Genomic DNA, 19,421 nt, shown 5'->3' with positions numbered 1-19,421 from the left:
CCCTGATGATACTTTGCAGCTATTTTCACAAAAAAAACTTAAAAAAACAGTTAGTTGAAGATCACTATCAGTTTAGTATTATAACTGTTTTGTGACCAACTTAGAGTTTAAATTGGAAATAGTAATAAAATGATTTAAGATTTCTTTCTTTTATTCCAGGAATTAGAAGAAATCTACATAGACACTAGCAACACAATTAATGTAGCTATAGAAAGTCATGCATTGTTACTTCTGACAAAGGTATACCTGAGTGTTTGTGTTAATATTGGCATCTTAAGGTGGTATATAACTTTTCAGGGAGATAACTCTCTAAAAATCCGCTGAAAGTTTTAATCACAATCTATTTTTAAGGAGATATTAGGCTTCTCAATGATCAAAACTAGTATTTGTCTAACTGCTATATATCCAATGATTGTGCCATGGCGGTCGAGTTACATCAAACTTTCTGGTCAGGCCGGGTATTATGAAATCACAGAAAATTCAAGAACAAAAAAATCCAATAATCTGTAGTCTTGTTGTCAAAGAAATATACAAGTAAATTCACTAATCTATTTATTAAAATTCCATTCCAGGACACTATTTACATTATATACAGTTTACAAAATGCATAGTTCATATATTCATTGGCACATTACTTTCACACATCACAAATGGATTTCATTACAATTCCGCATCAAAATCGGCAACAGTGTCCAATACTGTGCACCCCAAAGAAAAACGCCACAGGCATAGTGTTCTAAACCACGCAACAGTCTGAGCGGACAAAATATCAAAAATGCATACAGTTGAATAGTAATGACACAACTTTCTAAGAATCTATAAATTCTCCCAAAATCGGCTAAAAACTGACCACAATACTAAAATCTTTTTAACGTTTCATAATGTATATATAGTTCCTTTCTCAACTTCAATTTCATCCAAAAACTAAAACATAGAGCTCTTATATACCTATGATCTCCAAATATTCTCCAAATATTCTCCAACTGACCTAAATAATCTCCAAATATTCTCCAACTGACCTAAATAATCTCCAAATATTCTCCAACTGACCTAAATAATCTCCAAATATTCTCCAACTGACCTAAATTATCTCCAAATATTCTCCAACTCTTTGTTTACAAAAATAAAACATATAAATCAAATAAAAAGTATTTACTGCGTGACCTTGGAGAACATGCTATGTTAATCTCTTATAGCAGGATAGCCATTTGACTTAATGACTTTAACAGACGATAACCAAAACGTTAATATGACAAAATTAATTACAGTGGACGATAAAATTGATAAAATTACGCTTGTACAATTGTTTTCAGATAAAGTGTGTGGTTCAAGTTTTTTGAAATTTTCTTTAAGTTAATTAATCTATTTAATATTTCAGGCTAACGAACAGCATCGAAGATTTGAAGACTTGTTACAGATCTGTCGTCAAGTGAACCCTCAGCTTGATATTTCTTACTTTGTAAACGCTCTAAACCCTGAATGTGCCAAGTTTGAACTCAAGCATCATAAGTTTCATCCAGTAGATAGCAGTGAGAATGAAGTAAGTGTAATTCCAATATTTTTTCCCCCACAGCCATAACTTGGAAATTGTCAACTTCTTAAAGGATTTATTGCCCTTATTTCATCATTTTTGTCGATCCTTCAACTTAAGTAAAAAAATCGAGACATAGCAATCCTACATTCCGTCTATTGGAATTGTACCAAACTTGGACAGAAGCTTGTTTATGATGGTAAGATAGCATTCAGAAGTAAATTTTGTAAAAACAAAATTCCATTTATTCCGTATTTTATTTATAAATGGACTTAGTTTTTCGGTCAAGAAACATTACATTCACTCTGTGGTTACAGTTTTTAAAATTTTAATAACTTTTTTAAACTATCCTGGATTTGTACCAAACTTGGACAGAAGCATTATCATAAGATAGTATTCAGAAGTAAATTTTGTTAAAAAAAAATCCATTTTTTCTGTATTTTACTTATAAATGGACTTAGTTTTTTTCCAGGAAACAATACATTCACTCTGAGGTTAAAGTTTTCAAAATTTTAATCACTTTCTCATACTATCCTGGATTTGTACCAAACTTGGACAGAAGCTTTTTAATGATTAAAAGCTAATATCTAGAAGGAAATTTTGTACCTGTTTATCTGTACTTTACATATAAATGGACTTCCAGTTAACATTACATACAGTCTGCAGTTTTTTTTAGTTTTTTTTCCAGTTTTTTTTTCAGTTAAAGTCTGCAGTTAAAAGTTTTTAAAACATTTATTAGATTCATAAACTATCCTGGATTTTTACCAGACTTGGACAGAAGCTTCTTACAATCAAAAGATAGTATGAAGAGGAATATTTTTATTGAGACACTTGGTTCTGCGGAACCATTACAAATTTTATTTCTCATTTGTTATAGCATCATTTTGCCAATTACATTGAAATCTTTATTAAATAAGTAGAAATTATAACTAGTAAATATTTCATCAATTTAAGATCTACAAGAAAACCATTTTTATGCCCCATTTATGTGCATTATGTTTACTGGTCTGAGTGTCTGTCCATCCGTTTGTTTGTCTGTACGTCTGTCCATCCGTTCGTCTGTCTGTCCCACTTCAGGTTAAAGTTTTTTGTCGAGGTAGTTCTTGATGAAGTTGAAGTCCAATCAACTTGAAACTTAGTAAGCATATTCCCTATGATATGATCTTTCTAATTTTTCTGCCAAATTAGAGATTTTATCCCATTTTCAAGGTCCACTGAACAATAGAAAGTGATAGTGTGGATGAGGCATCCGTGTACTTGGGACACATTCTTGTTTGAAACTATGTTGATTTCCTATTTGCAAGGGAGCCACATGCTTTAAATTTACCAACCCAATTCTGAGAGTGAGAAACCATAAAAAACTTTTGGACCGTGTGAAATAGCTGGTGCATTTTTCCTCTTTCAGTGATTTTGTTCAAACACATTTCATCTTAATACTCAATTACCCTGCTAGATATACACGTCTTAATGTACCAATAAAAGGTGCACTGTGTATCAGCTTATGAATGAAAAAAGTCCCAGGAAGGTTGAAAAATGACACGGATATAATTTTTTTTGTGATAAAATTGCAAATCTTTCAAATAATTTGGCAGATTTTTTAACCCAACTTTTTTGTCAAGAAAATTTTCTGTGACCTGAGTTTTTCTTAAAAGAACTAGAAAAAAAAACAGTCAAATTTACACAGATGAAGATTTGTTAATAAGCAAACATAATTGACAAATATCAAATGGTGTATTTTTATCAGATGAGAAATTCAGAATAAGAATATTAAAAAACAAATCTTTATCATTCCATCATTAAAAGCCAGACTGTTTGAATCATCTATAATTTGAAGATTTATGTTTTCTACTTTTATTTCCAAATAATGAATTGATAGGTAGTTAATGTCAATCAAACGTCATAAGATAAACATACAATTGACTAAGTCAGCATTAAAGGGGCTGTATCTATAATCTTCAGTAGGCTCCAGCTGATCTCTTCAAAAATAAATAATATTACATCAGATATTTACTCAAATTTAACAGTATGAAATTGGAGGTTCAAGTTCAGGTTTTTTCTAATTTCCATATTTTAGTTGAAATTTAATTTCCTTTTTAAATCCATTTTATATTTTTGAAATGAATTATATTGATGGGGTAATGATTGATACATGATTGATTAAACTTCAACAAAATTAACAGATTTATTTTCACAGGTTTTGTGTTTTAAAAAGATAGGAGCCTCTCTGCTATTTTTCTGATAGAACATTGTACTTAGTGGCACACTTTGATTATTTACAATGTTTCTGGTACTAAGCCATATCTGTTTATTAAGGTTAATTGAATCTTTAATTAATGTGAAGATAAAATTCTCTTCTCCAGGTGTAGAAAGTTAAAATGTTTATATAGGTAGGTCTTGTTGACTGATATACCACAGTTTACTGTACCTAACGCAAAAATTCTAATTAGGTACATCAAATAATATTTTGACTTTCGATTATTTCTATTAGTATAAAATTGATGTGATATACAAAAATTTACCCTAGATAATTTCACTGTGTGGTCTATGGCTTGTAAGGATTAAACAATAGGAAGTGGCATCTCTGATTTTTGAGCCAACTAGCTCTTTGTCACTGCTCCATTTTAAGATTGAACAGAACAACATTTTGTAGTCATTATTTTTTGGCCACTTTAGTCGTAATTATTTTTGACCTTATTTTGTAGTTGTTATTATTAAATGGCCAAGTTTTGGGTAGGGATGACATTTTATGCAATCAAAACCTTTATGCTACTGGCTTGATAGTTGATAGATATATTCTCCAAGCCTCATCTCTACTTTTGAGAGCACAACAATATAGTGCAATGATGTGTACATTTTCAAATCTATGGCAAGCACTTTATGAATGAAATATACCTAGATTTCTCAAGTTAATATGTGTGTGTGTATAACTACACTTGTCAAGAAAACTATTTGAATGAATATAACATAAGTTTCTCATGGTGGATGAATCTATGTGCAGCTAAAACTGTAGTTTAATAATGTTGGGAAAAGAAAGATAACTCAAATTCAAAATGTAGCTTGAGTATGTTCCATTGCTAATAATAAAATACAATGTTTAACTAGTTGTCATATTGCAAAATGAAAGTAATCTTTATCCTTCAGTGCTAACAAAATAAACAAGAAGATGTTGTATAAGTGCAAACTTTCCATCCAAATCACAATTTATAAAAAGTTAACAATTATAGGGCCCCAAAAATGACTAGTGTAAAACAATTTATACAAGTTCTTACAAGCATATTTGAATGATATAGCTTCTATATCTTTTTGGTCAATAACTCATTAATAATTAACTATTACTAATGATTTTTCAGAGCTTTGAGATCAAAATAAACTCATCATCTGTACCAGGATTAAATTTTGTTTTTACGCCAGACGCACTTTTTGTCTTCGAAAGATTCATCAGTGACGCTCTAATCCAAAAAAATTAAAAAGGCCAAATAAAGAACGAAGTTGAAAAGCATTGAGGACCAAAATTCCTAAAAGTTTGGCCAAATACAGCTAAGGTAATCTATTCCATTCAAAAACATGTTATTTTTTTAATCTGACAATGTTAAACCTAGTTCATTTTTCTTCAGGACTGTACTTGCCTATGTCAAAACCAATTAATCATCGACAAATCTACAGATATGGCTTTGGTAGAAAAACGAGCTTTACTTCAAAGAGAGGCTGCGGAGCTAACGTCATACATCACACAGAACCAGGATATATCACATTCATTAGTCAATATATGTCAAAGGTAATTATTGGATAAAATTATATATGTCGGAAATAATTAGTTGATACATGTCAAGAGTAACTTATGGGAAAAGTTAACTTCTTACAAGAGTGATTGCCCTTAAATAATGACTTTTGACAGACAAATTTGAGTATTTTTGCCATTCGTGATTCAAACTTAATGTATAGTTGTCAGAAAAAAAGTAACTGTCAGCACCAAATATCAAGGCAACTTTATATTTGAGTTATTGCCCTTTAATGTAGATTTTTAATTTTTGATTATATTGTTAAATTTATAAACAAGCAAATTGCCATCATTTAAATAGTATCAAATTTTGTAATGACTGCATTTTAATAGGGAGCAACTTGATTTTGGGAGGTGGGGACGACTTTTCAGATTTTGATTTTTGTTTATCTAAGATGAATAATGTTATCCTTGGACTGAAGAAAACAAATACTTTAATGGCTTTGATTTGAATGCACCAGAGTGTATGTACAAGTTATGTGTAACCCTATTCTTAGCTTGGCTTTGTTAAAAGCTGTCATGAGTTAGATGACGTGTGATGTCTATTTTATCTGTAGCTTGTTGTCAGTCATGATGTATCTTTACAATCTCCCTGGCAGTTTTTACATATACAAAATGAAAAGGATTGGAGCACTTGATAAAATTATCCAGAGGACGTGACTTACACTTGTTAACCTATTTATCATTTGTTCTTTGCTTGAGAGTTGTTTGGTTGACAATCATACCACATCTTCTTTTTAGCTCACCTGGCCCGAAGGGCCAAGTGAGCTTTTCCCATCACTTTGCGTCCGGCGTCGTTAATTTTTACAAAAATCTTCTCCTCTGAAACTACTGGGTCAAATTAAACCAAACTTGGCCACAATCATCATTGGGATATCTAGTTTAAAAAATATGTCCGGTGACCCGACCAACCAACCAAGATGGCTTATAACTCAAAAACCAAAGCATTTAGAGCAAATCTGACATGGGGTAAAATTGTTTATCATGTCAAGATCTATCTGCCCTGAAATTTTCAGATGAATCGGACAACGCTTTGTTGGGTTGAAGCCCCTAAATTGGTAGTTTTATGGAAATTTTACTGTTTTTGGTTATTATCTTGAATATTATTGTAGATAGAGATAAACTGTAAACAGCAATAATGTTCAGCAAAGCAAGATTTACAAATAAGTCAACATTACCGAAATGGTCAGTTGACCCCTTTAGGAGTTATTGCCCTTTATAGGCAATTTTTAATCATTTTTCGTAAATCTTAGTAATCTTTTACAAAAATCTTCTCCTTTGAAACTACTGGGCCAAATTAATCCAAACTTGGCCACAATCATCATTGGGGTATCTTGTTTAAAAAAATGTGTGGTGTTACCCTGCCAACCAACCAAGATGGCGGCCATGGCTAAAAATAGAACATAGGGGTAAAATGTAGATTTTGGTTTATATCTCTGAAACCAAAGTATTTAGAACAAATCTGACAGGGATAAATTGTTTATCAGGTCAAGATCTATCTGCCCTGAAATTTTCAGACAAAACAGACGCCCTGTTGTTGGGTTGCTGCCCCATAATTAGTAATTTTAAGGAAATTTTGCAGTTTTTGGTTATTATCTTGAATATTATAATAGATACATGTAGAGATAAAATGTAGATTTTGGCTTATAACTCTAAAACCAAAGCATTTAGAGCAAATCTGACATGGAAAAAATAATCTCTTAGGTCAAAATCTATCTGCCCTGAAATTTTCAGACAAATTGGACAACCCGTTGTTGGGTTGCTGCCCCTGAATTAGTAATTTTAAGGAAATTTTGCAGTTTTTGCTTATTATCTTGAATATTATTATAGTCAATTTTTAACCATTTTTCTAAAATGTTAGTATTCTTTTAGAAAATCTTCTCCTCTGAAACTACTGGGCCAAATTTAACCAAATTTAGTCACAATCATCATTTGGGTATCTAGTTTTAAAAATGTGTGGCGTGACCCTGCCAACCAACCAAGATGGCTGCCATGGCTAAAAATAGTACTTAGGGGAGAAATGTAGATTTTGGCTTATATCTCTGAAACCAAAGCATTTAGAGCAAATCTGATGGGGTTAATTTGATTATCAGGTCAAGATCTATCTACCCTGAAATTTTCAGACAAGACAGACAACCTGTTGTTCGGTTGCTGCCCCAGAATTTTGCAGTTTTTGGTTATTATCTTGAATATTATAATAGATAGAGATAAACTGAAACAGCAATAAAGTGCAGCAAAGTAAGATCTACAAATAAGTCAACATGACCAAAATTGTCAGTTGACCCATTAAGGAGTTATTGCCCTTTATAGTCATTTTTTAACAATTTTTGTAAATTTTTGTAAATTTTTAGAATATACTTTCCACTCTAATTACTGGGCCAAGTTCTTTAGAGATAGAGATAATTGTAGCAAGAAGAATGTCCAGTAAAGTAAGATCTACAAACACATCATGATCATCAAAACATAATTTTGTCATGAATTTATCTGTGTCCATTGTTTAATATGCACATAGACCAAGGTGAGTGACACAGGCTCTTGAGAGCCTCTAGTTTATTAAATGATTTGTCTATACTTTTATATCCACACTTTATGTCATGAGTGGAATTATGGTCATGTCTAGAGCTTGTCACCCTCCCCTGTTCATGGGTCATGTTGAGACAATTGTTTAATATGCACATAGACCAAGGTGAGTGACACAGGCTCTTGAGAGCCTCTAGTTTATTAAATGATTTGTCTATACTTTTATATCCACACTTTATGTCATGAGTGGAATTATGGTCATGTCTAGAGCTTGTCACCCTCCCCTGTTCATGGGTCATGTTGAGACAATTGATGACACCTCACACAAATACCTTTTACAATTTTAGATAGGTAAAACTTCAAATAGAGGAAGTTCTTTGATATTTGATAGTGCATACAGTTTTTTTTATGTTGTAATATTTAATAAATTCCAAAGAATCTGATGTTATGATTGTTCTTATTTTTGTTGCCAAAAAAATAAACTTTCAACTTGGGGAGAGAGAGAAAACCTGTTCGATTACTTGGAAACATTGGAAAGTACATCTTGATAGAGAATTTAGTGATATATCTGTAAAAAAAGTTTGTCCTTGAAATAAGGAAGTTTATAATAGCACAAGTGTTCAATGGGCTAGACGAATGATGCAGAATTCACTTAAATATCCTTAGTTGAATTTGCTTTTAAATAAAAAGACCTTTTACACAAAAAGGCAAATCTACAAAACAAAAACTTTTTTTTTTTATAGATTAGACCATTTGTTTTTTTGTTCAAATTGTTTTGGGCCCTTTATAGCTTTCTGTTTTCGGTAACAGCCAAGTTTCTGTGTTGAAGGCAGTACTTTGGCCTATTATTATTAACTTTTTATACCTTGTGACTTTGATGCAGAGTTGTCTCATTGGCACTCATACCACATCTTCTTTATATAAACATGCATATTTGTCAATACATAACAATATTATACCGGTACTAGAAAACATTATATAATAGCAAAAAAAGTAAAATGAAATATTCCTTGTCAGAGTGCTAATTAAAAAGTAAGGACTAAATAGGAGTAACCAATTTCCGTGTTAAACTTTGAAGTTTTATGATTTAAATTTTTATCATCTATAACTTTATAGTTTCTATGCATGCCATAGAATCTTTAATCAGAAAAACACATTAGGATGTTTAACAAGTTTATTACATAATAAGATACAAATGTGTACTTATAGGGACAAGCAAATTAAGTTTATGTCTATATTTAAAAAAAAAATGCAATATTTTTAAATAACTTAAAATCATATAATTTTATAGGTTATACACCAATAAAAACCTAAATTGATAGTTATGAATTATGGTCAACCAAAAAAATCAAATGATTTTATAAGTTTGCCTAACCCTAGCGTTACTTGAATATAATAGATGTCGACATGTCTAAGGCTTTTATTATTTGACCACATAATTGCCTTACTTGAATGAATTAGCTGGAGCTTTTATTTTATGACCAGACTCACTGGAAAGGAGAACTTTTTCATGTCCCACGCAAGGGCTTTCCAAATTCCAATATTTGCTTTCTTTTTTCAAACTAAATAAGGCAAAAAATACAATACTTTTGAGAAAACAAAATAATGGGTTTGACATTTTGTGAAATACAAACAAATTTATAAACAAACATGGAAATTACAGATCAATGGACAATAGCATAATAAGAGTTGAAGCTGTTGTTGAAGGCTTTGTAATTATTTTTATTTATTTGTACTGACAAAATCAGAAAAACATTTTAATGAGAAATAAATACTTAACCATTTATTCCTGTTACATATTATGTAAATGAACTTCGTCGTTATTATACATATAACAATTATAACTGTTATTTTTGAGCTTGAGAGACTCATCCCAGGATAGAAATTTGTCACCAGTTATGTAAATATGGCGTTACTTCTCGGTACTTCTCGTCCAAACATGATGTTTTAGTAATCCTCAGATTATGGTCAATTTCTTGTTTCGGTAATTTGTCAGTTTGTAGATCGTAAATGAATTGGCCAAGATATTATCTGATACCATATAATATCTGATGTATTTGTTGTCTACTGTAGATCGTAATGCATGTCCTTGTGTTTATCAGGTCTGAGCGTTCATTGGCCGTAACAATTACTGAAGTTGAGAACAGCAATAAATGGGATATGAATGCTGTATATTCAGACATTATTAAGTGCATTTATTATTGCGATTTTTGGAGATAAGATAAAAATGCAAGATTGATTATTGCAATTTCAAAAAAAAGCTGATATAAACAGGTTTATGTATTCACTATCAAAATGCAAGTTCTAATTATTGCTATCCTCACCCAGTAGAATTGTTCACATTTATAAAAAAAACTTGCAGTGATTCCTAAGTTAACAGTATAAGAAGATTTGGGGTCCTAGGGCACATAGGTCATAAAAATTACTGAGGTTGATAATAGCAATAAATTTTGTATTAATTAAATAAGATGTGGGGTATTCACGAATTAGACAGCAACACAGCAACACAACAACACAACAAGACCACATGAAGTCTAGATTTAAAGTAAATGTAGGTTAATGGTCAAGGAAACAACTATCCAACTACAAAAAAGGTTAAGGTTGTACCTAACACTACAGGGAGATAACTCTGTAAAGTCAGCTAAACGTTTTAATTACGTTGTGTTGTAAAAGGAATATTAAGCTTCGCAATGATGAAAACTGGTGTTTGTCAAACTGCTATATAACCAGTGTATTTTTCCTTTCAAAACGGTTGGTTCAAAATTTTTGAATTTTTTATATTTTTGACAGAATTTTATGAAAATTAAACGAGCCAAATTAATTTTAGTGAAAGTGTTGGGTACCACCTTAAGCAAAAATTTATACCATAAAAAGGAAAAAAACGTTATCTGTATAATTTCAAACATGTAATGTGACAGATTAGTTGGATTATATTGTTAGTTTGCTGACTGTGTTTTATTTAACTTCCAATTTTTATTTATGAATAATTAATGGTATTGATTTCTAACTAAAATATTGTCAGCAAATAGAAGAGTAAAGTAATTTTTTCCTGACTTTAGATCTATTATCTCTGTGTAAGATATGACAAATTTTGTAGGCGAAAGTTTTACATTTATTTCAGTCATGATTTAGATGGTTATTGTTTAACCTAAGGCAAAAACATGACATTTGAATTGAGGAAAAAACCAATTGTCTCTTCAAAATCAGCAACATAATTCTCTCACAATCTATAAACAATGGATCACAGGGGATGCCTAATGTGGTTTTATTTTTATTTTTTAATTTATTTCCATCTTTAGTGATTGTGCCATGCGTGTTTGATTTAGTTTTGTAATATTTTATATTTTATGTTTACTGTATGCTACACACTTCCTGGTTATACTCCTAGTTGTTTCATTCTGTTTAATGCATCTTCGTGTGGCATTATATATAGATAAAATATTTCTCTGTGTTCTCACTGGTTTTTTTTTAATTTAATTTCATGGGTCTTAATTTTGGGTGTTCTAAATCATCTCGAGCTCAAATTGGCTCAAATAAAGTCTTTTAATTCAAATCCTGATTCTCCTAAATATACATTAGACCTTTGGTTTTCACGTTTGAATGGTTTTACACTAGTAATTTTGGGGCCCTTTATAGCTTGTTGTTCTGTGTGAGCCAAGGCTCCATGTTGAATGCCGTACATTGACCTATAATGGTTTACTTTTATAAATTGTTATTTGGATGGAGAGTTGTCTCATTGGCACTCATACCACATCTTCCTATATCTATGTGATGGAGAGTTGTCTCATTGGCACTCACATACACCACATCTTCCTATATCTATGTGATGGAGAGTTGTCTCATTGGCACTCACACCCCATCTTCCTATATCTATGTGATGGAGAGTTGTCTCATTGGCACTCACACCACATCTTCCTTTATCTATGTGATGGAGAGTTGTCTCATTGGCACGCATACCACATCTTTCTATATCTATTGGATGGAGAGTTGTCTCATATTTAATATTTGCCACTGGACATTAATCTACCAACAATCAATCAATCGATATAATACAGCAGAACTTTTCTGACATTTGTATTTAATATTTGCCACTGGACATTAATCTACCAACAATCAATCAATCGATACAATACAGCAGAACTTTTCTGACATTTGTATTTAATATTTGCCACTGAACATTAATCTACCAACAATGAATCAATCAATCAATACAATACAGCAGAACTTTTCTGTCATTTGTATTTGATATTTGCCACTGGACATTAATGTACCAACAATCAATCAATCGATACAATACAGCAGAACTTTTCTGACATTTGTATTTAATATTTGCCACTGGACATTAATCTACCAACAATCAATCAATACAGCAGAACTTTTCTGACATTTGTATTTAATATTTGACACTGGACATTAATCTACCAACCAACAATCAATCAATCAATACAATACAGCAGATTTTTTCTGACATTTGTATTTAATATTTGCCACTGGACATTAATCTACCAACAATCAATCAATCGATACAATACAGCAGAACTTTCTGACATTTGTATTTAATATTTGCCACTGGACATTAATCTACCAACAATCAATCATTCAATACAATACAGCAGAACTTTCTGTCATTTGTATTTAATATTTGCCACTGGACATTAATCTAAGAACTTTCTGACATTTGTATTTAATATTTGCCACTTGATATTAATCTTCCAACAATCAATCAATCGATACAAGACATCAGAACTTTTCTGACATTTGTATTTAATATTTGCCACTGGACATTAATCTACCATCAATCAATCAATACAATACAGCAGAACTTTTTTCTCATTTGTATTTAATATTTGCCACTTGACATTAATCTTCCAACAATCAATCAATCGATACAATACATCAGAACTTTTCTGACATTTGTATTTAATATTTGCCACTGGACATTAATCTACCAACAATCAATCAATCGATACAATACATCAGAACTTTTCTGACATTTGTATTTAATATTTGCCACTGGACATTAATCTACCAACAATCAATCAATCGATACAATACAGCAAAACTTTTCTGTCATTTGTATTAAATATTTGCCACTGGACATTAATCTACCAACAATCAATCAATCGATACAATACAGCAGAACTTTCTGACATTTGTATTTAATATTTGCCACTGGACATTAATCTACCAACAATCAATCAATCGATACAATACAGCAGAACCTTTCTGTCATTTGTATTTAATATTTGCCACTTGACATTGATCTACCAACAATCAATCAATCGATACAATACATCAGAACTTTTCTGACATTTGTATTTAATATTTGCCACTGGACATTAATCTACCAACAATCAATCAATCGATACAATACAGCAGAACTTTTCTGACATTTGTATTAAATATTTGCCACTGGACATTAATCTACCAACAATCAATCATTCAATACAACACAGCAGAACTTTCTGACATTTGTATTTAATATTTGCCACTGCACATTAATCTTCCAACAATCAATCAATCGATACATTACAGCAGAACTTTCTGACATTTGTATTTAATATTTGCCACTGGACATTAAGCTACCAACAATCAATCAATCGATACAATACATCAGAACTTTTTGACATTTGTATTTAATATTTGCCACTGGACATTAATCTACCAACAATCAATCAATCGATACAATTAATACATTAGAACTTTTCTGTCATTTGTATTTAATATTTGCCACTGGACATTAATCTACCAACAATCAATCAGTCGATACATTACAGCAGAACTTTCTGACATTTGTATTTAATATTTGCCACTGGACATTAATCTACCAACAATCAATCAATCAATACAATACAGCAAAACTTTCTGACATTTGTATTTAATATTTGCCACTGGACATTGAGCTACCAACAATCAATCAATCGATACAATACATCAGAACTTTTCTGACATTGGTATTTAATATTTGCCACTGGACATTAATCTACCAACAATCAATCAATCAATACAACACAGTAGAACTTTCTGACATTTGTATTTAATATTTGCCACTGGACATTTAGCTACCAACAATCAATCAATCAATACAATACAGCAGAACTTTTCTGTCATTTGTATTTAATATTTGACACTCGACATTAATCAACCAACAATCAATCAATCGATACAATACAGCAGAACTTTCTGACATTTGTATTTAATATTTGCCACTGGACATTAATCTACCAACAATCAATCAATCAATACAATACAGCAGAACTTTTCTGTCATTTGTATTTAATATTTGCCACTTGACATTAATCTACCAACAATCAATCAATCGATACAATACATCAGAACTTTTTGACATTTGTATTTAATATTTGCCACTGGACATTAAGCTACCAACAATCAATCAATCGATACAATGCAGCAGAACTTTCTGACATTTGTATTTAATATTTGCCACTGGACATTAATCTACCAACAATCAATCAATCAATACAATACAGCAGAACTTTCTGACATTTGTATTTAATATTTGCCACTGGACATTAAGCTACCAACAATCAATCAATCGATACAATACAGCAGAACTTTTCTGTCATTTGTATTTAATATTTGCCACTTGACATTAATCTTCCAACAATCAATCAATCAATACAATACATCAGAACTTTTCTGACATTTGTATTTAATATTTGCCACTGGACATTAATCTACCAACAATCAATCAATCAATACAATACATCAGAACTTTTCTGACATTCGTATTTAATATTTGCCACTGGACATTAATCTACCAACAATCAATCAATGGATACAATACAGCAGAACTTTTCTGACATTTGTTTTTAATATTTGCCACTGGACATTAATCTACCAACAATCAATCAATCAATACAACACAGTAGAACTTTCTGACATTTGTATTTAATATTTGCCACTGGACATTAATCTACCAACAATCAATCAATCGATACAATACATCAGAACTTTTCTGTCATTTGTATTTAATATTTGCCACTGGACATTAATCTACCAACAATCAATCAATCGATACAATACAGCAGAACTTTCTGACATTTGTATTTAATATTTGCCACTGGACATTAAGCTACCAACAATCAATCAATTGATACAATACAGCAGAACTTTTCTGACATTTGTAATTTTTAAAATATTTCTGTCTGACCTAATTAATCAGAATAAGTTTATGCTGGTTAATTTTAAGATATTAAGAAGATAATGTCCAGGACTTTGTAATATATGAATATTAAGGAGGTTATGTCCACAAGTTTTTAATATAAAAATATTAAGGAGATAAAGTCCACAAGTTTGTAATTAACTGAAGAAGAACACAGATGTTAGATCAGATGAACAGAGTTCTAATTAAGTTAAAGTTAATCAATCCCTCAGCTCTTTCTACAAATCACCTTTCATCTGTTACAGATCATGAATAAAAAAACATACAGCTATCACAGAGGGCGCTATAAGTGGGCATTTGTTTATTTCACCTTATGTTTTCTATAAATCTGTAGTTTCAATACATTACAAAGTAATTTCTCTATCATTATTGCATTTTAAATGTCTTTCTTTTATGGCATCAATAATCATAAAAACTATGTTTTCCTCCTATTCTGAGCCATGATAGTAATGATTTGTCTGTATGACCAGAAAGTATATCCACAGTATGAAATGTATTCTGAAGTCAATTCATGTAGTTCTTATCATCAGCCTTAATATACAAAGAGCAAAGCCTACAAAAAGGGGGCAGGGGTAAAAAATTGCTTAGTAAAGCAAGCATGATACATATCAATTATTAATTAGAATGAGGATACTAGAAATTATACCAATCATTACTGGGGCTGTGTACCCCTCTTAGGACATCAGATAGGGGGGGGGGGCACTTTTAAGTAAATAAAAACATGTCCTTAAAAATGAGATGTCTGTTGGCAACGTTTCTTGATAACCCTCCACTTGGGTGCAGGTGGGATTTGACCAAAATGGACCAGCATAAGTAGCATTCATGATCCCTAATTCCATGAAAGACCATACCCTCTGCCACTTTTTTCACATAAACTGTGAGAGTATATATTAACTTAAATGACCTGTAATCTTGATCTTCATACTCTCAGAAATATTGTATACAAGTGATCTAAAATCTCCATAATCAATGTGTGTATTCTTGGTTTTATTAACCTTGACCTTACTGATTAATCAACTCTGATTGGATAAATGATCAAACTAATTAGTTTTTATAACAATTGTTCCTACATATTATATTGATTAACATGAACTTAGTGCACCGGTTCATTTATTATATTTGTAGGAAATACATGTCATGTTAGAATATTTTAATGCTTGTGGAATTGTTTATTTAAAACAGTTTTCCATGAAACTAATCAATTTAACTAAATTATTATACAATTTACTGCCTGTTTAAGGATGTTTTCTGATTGGGGTATGCATTTTTAATGATTTTGGATATTGATAGAATTTCAAAAAAATATTCTTGAATATGTTTTTACTGCCTCGATAATTGCAAATATATATTTATTTTATAAATAATGAAATATAAACTTCTGTTTTACATATGTAATCAACTGATAGAATCTTTAGATATGTTGAAATATTGTATTTTAAATAATCCTTTGTATGATTAGTGGTTATTATTACTATGTCTAAAACAACAAAGTTTGCACAAAGAGTTTGATAACATATATGCAGAAACGAAATAGAAACCATTTACCAATCTTAAACATTGAGAATTTTTTGGCAGAAAATCAGAAAAATGTAATCGAGTATAAAAACATAGAAAGCAAGCTATAGATCTATACAGGCTGCAATCCCCTACTGACTTAGGGGAAGCTAATGATAGAAAAAGTTAACGACGAATCAGACAATACATTGTGTTCTAGCGGTAATATTTAGCAGATGACAGTTTTGGCACTAGAATATCTATACATCTATCTGTAAGGTTCCTACCTGGAACATCTTATCTACAGAGTGCTTAGCAGACGACAGATAGATAGATATTGGATGGATAAAAAAAAAATACTCTGTGACAATTTCGCTACTTTTTCGCTTCTGTTTTCGTAATTTCATTTAATTTAGAGTGGGATTTTTTTAATCATTTGAAGCCAATTATTTGTGACTAATGACTTGAGGGATTTAATTAGCTGATTTCTTTTGATTGCGTTAACAGTTTGTACTACAAGACATTGATAAAGTATTTAATTTTTAAATTGTTTCGTAGAAAGTGGATAGTAATTGCAACTTGTTCATACCTGGAAATAACAATTTATACAAACTTTTTTGTATTTTTTTTAATATTGTAAAAAAAAGAAAATCGTTTCTCAACCTACATTATACCTAACGGTTGTTCTCTTATGTGTATTATATTAATGAGAAAAAGATGATTAGTTTTATCCTGCAAGCTGATTATTGAATTTAGTCACAATAAAAATTGATGAAAACATTTTCAAACAGAACAATCTTGCAAAATAACAAATGCCAGTATCCGATACTGGAATGAGAAGTCCAACCAACAATAGTGATATGTCAACAGGTACCAGGCCAAAATCTCCTCAAGAAACACGCTCAAAACTTCAACGACAAATTTCTATGAATAAATACGATCAGGAATATAAACGCAACCAGTTCTCAAAACAAGAAAGTAAAGACAGTGGAATAGTGACAGAAATGGCACTGAGGCCAAAAGACCTTGATCTTACGCGATCGGAGAGTATGAAATCACGGAATAAAGTTGAAAAATCTCCAAGTATGAGAGGGCGATCTCATAATTCTAGTACTAAATCAAAAAGTGGAAGTATGAAATATAAACAACGAAGTAAAACCACCAGTGATCTGGTACCTATGAAATATAATGAGGAAAATGAGGTGAGTGTTAAATATTTAAATTATTTTATTTTTCAGAAATTTAGCAAATCATCTTTATTCAAAAGTTTATGAGACCCAAGAAGATATGTGTAGAAAACGAAATGAAATAAGAATGGCAAACATTCAGTTGGCGGCAGTAAGGGCCCAGGTAAGATTATTGTTACTCAGGGTTGGAAATAAACAGGTGCCCCCCTGTAGCCCACAACATAGGTTATTCATTCAGGGTTAGAAATTGGCAGGTGCCCCCCTGAGACCATTTTATTCCAATAAGCTGAAATGGGATCACTTTATTTGAATAAGCGGACCTCAGAGACCATTTTATCCCAATACTGTGACCTGAGACCATTTTATTCCATGCAATAAGCCGACATGAGACCATTTTATTCCATGCAATACAGTGACCTGAGTCCATTTTATTCCATGCAATAAGCTGACCTGAGACCATTTTATTCAATGCAATAAGCTGACCTGAGACCATTTTATTCCATGCAATAAGCTGACATGAGACCATTTTAACTGTAACCACTTGAATGTGGATGTCAGTACACCAAAAGAAAATCACAAATGTGCAATGATTGAATTTATGCTTTTAGTCACTTATATTTAATATGATATTTGAATTCTGTAGTTATTTTCTTAAAGTATTCTTGACCTTTGACCCCACCAAATGGAAGTTGCAGTGTTAATTGACTTTCCTTTGAATATTGTATAAAAGCAATGAATAAAAAAATTATGAAGTAGGAGTAATGCATGTGCACATCAAAACACAGATGTAGTTAATATCATTAATGATACCTCATAATAACCTCATCAAGGCTGTGTTTACATCTGTAAGAAATAGTCTAACTTGTAGTTAATATTAGATTTTGTAAATGTGTTTTAAGATATTGTTTAAAAGTCTTTGATTTTCAATTAAATTTCCTCTGTAAATGGAACTGTATTTTTGTTCAAAATGTAAGGTGCTCTGAACAGTATAATTCAAGAAAATTAAGTGGTTGCATTCAAAAATCATATGTCATTAAAACTGACAATGCCATGCAAAAAATGGCAGATTGGGTCCACAAGTCCACATCAGTGTCTTTATATATCTCCAAAGATAACAAAGATGCAGCATTTCAAAAACAGTCAAACCTACTTCAACAATGTTTAAGGAGACAGTGCAACCTGTATTAACAAAAAACCTATGTTATAATAAAATTGAGAATGGAAATGGGGAATGTGTCAAAGAGACAACAACCCAACCATAGAACAGACAACAGCAGAAAGTCACCAATAGGTATAAGACCATTTATTTTAGATGGTAGTGCATTTCAAGTTTTTTTAACCTTATTAAAATACCTCCTGTCTAATGAGAACCCTTTTTTGATCTCCCTAAGTCAAATCTTTAAGACAGGTTCCACTGTATAAACAGATGAATTAAAAAGAATAGTGGTGTGCTCATTGAAACATTTTTTGTGACCTTATGTATGTGTGAAATTATATATAATAATTAAAATTTGACATTTTGTATACATGTATATATATATTGGTTGAAATATTTGGTAAATCAATTTATTAGATGTAATATGGATGAATTCTCAAAAAAATATGATAGCAACTAAAATATAAACTGTATTTTAGACACAATGGGTTTATTTCATTCAATTATAGATGACATTGCTCATGCACAAAATTCTTATAGAATTCAATGAACTGTTAAATTTAGAATAA

The 19,421-nt window shown here is 31.1% G+C and overlaps 1 protein-coding gene across 2 annotated transcripts in view; it reads left to right on the top strand.

Annotated features, from left to right (window-relative positions):
- Window positions 1-19,421, top strand: part of LOC139529719 (uncharacterized) — a 195,308-nt gene that overhangs the window by 91,884 nt on the left and 84,003 nt on the right. For both annotated transcript variants that reach the window (XM_071325575.1, XM_071325576.1), the window contains 4 exons: window positions 160-240; window positions 1,379-1,540; window positions 5,146-5,306; window positions 17,748-17,859. In XM_071325575.1, coding sequence (XP_071181676.1) covers window positions 160-240; window positions 1,379-1,540; window positions 5,146-5,306; window positions 17,748-17,859 — 516 coding nt within the window. The remainder of the gene's footprint in view (window positions 1-159; window positions 241-1,378; window positions 1,541-5,145; window positions 5,307-17,747; window positions 17,860-19,421) is intronic.

The sequence above is a fragment of the Mytilus edulis genome, chromosome 7 (genome assembly GCF_963676685.1).
Source record: "Mytilus edulis chromosome 7, xbMytEdul2.2, whole genome shotgun sequence".
Taxonomy (NCBI): domain Eukaryota; kingdom Metazoa; phylum Mollusca; class Bivalvia; order Mytilida; family Mytilidae; genus Mytilus; species Mytilus edulis.
The sequence above is the reverse complement of the archived record's forward strand: the minus strand, read 5'-3'. Positions and strand labels throughout refer to the sequence as shown.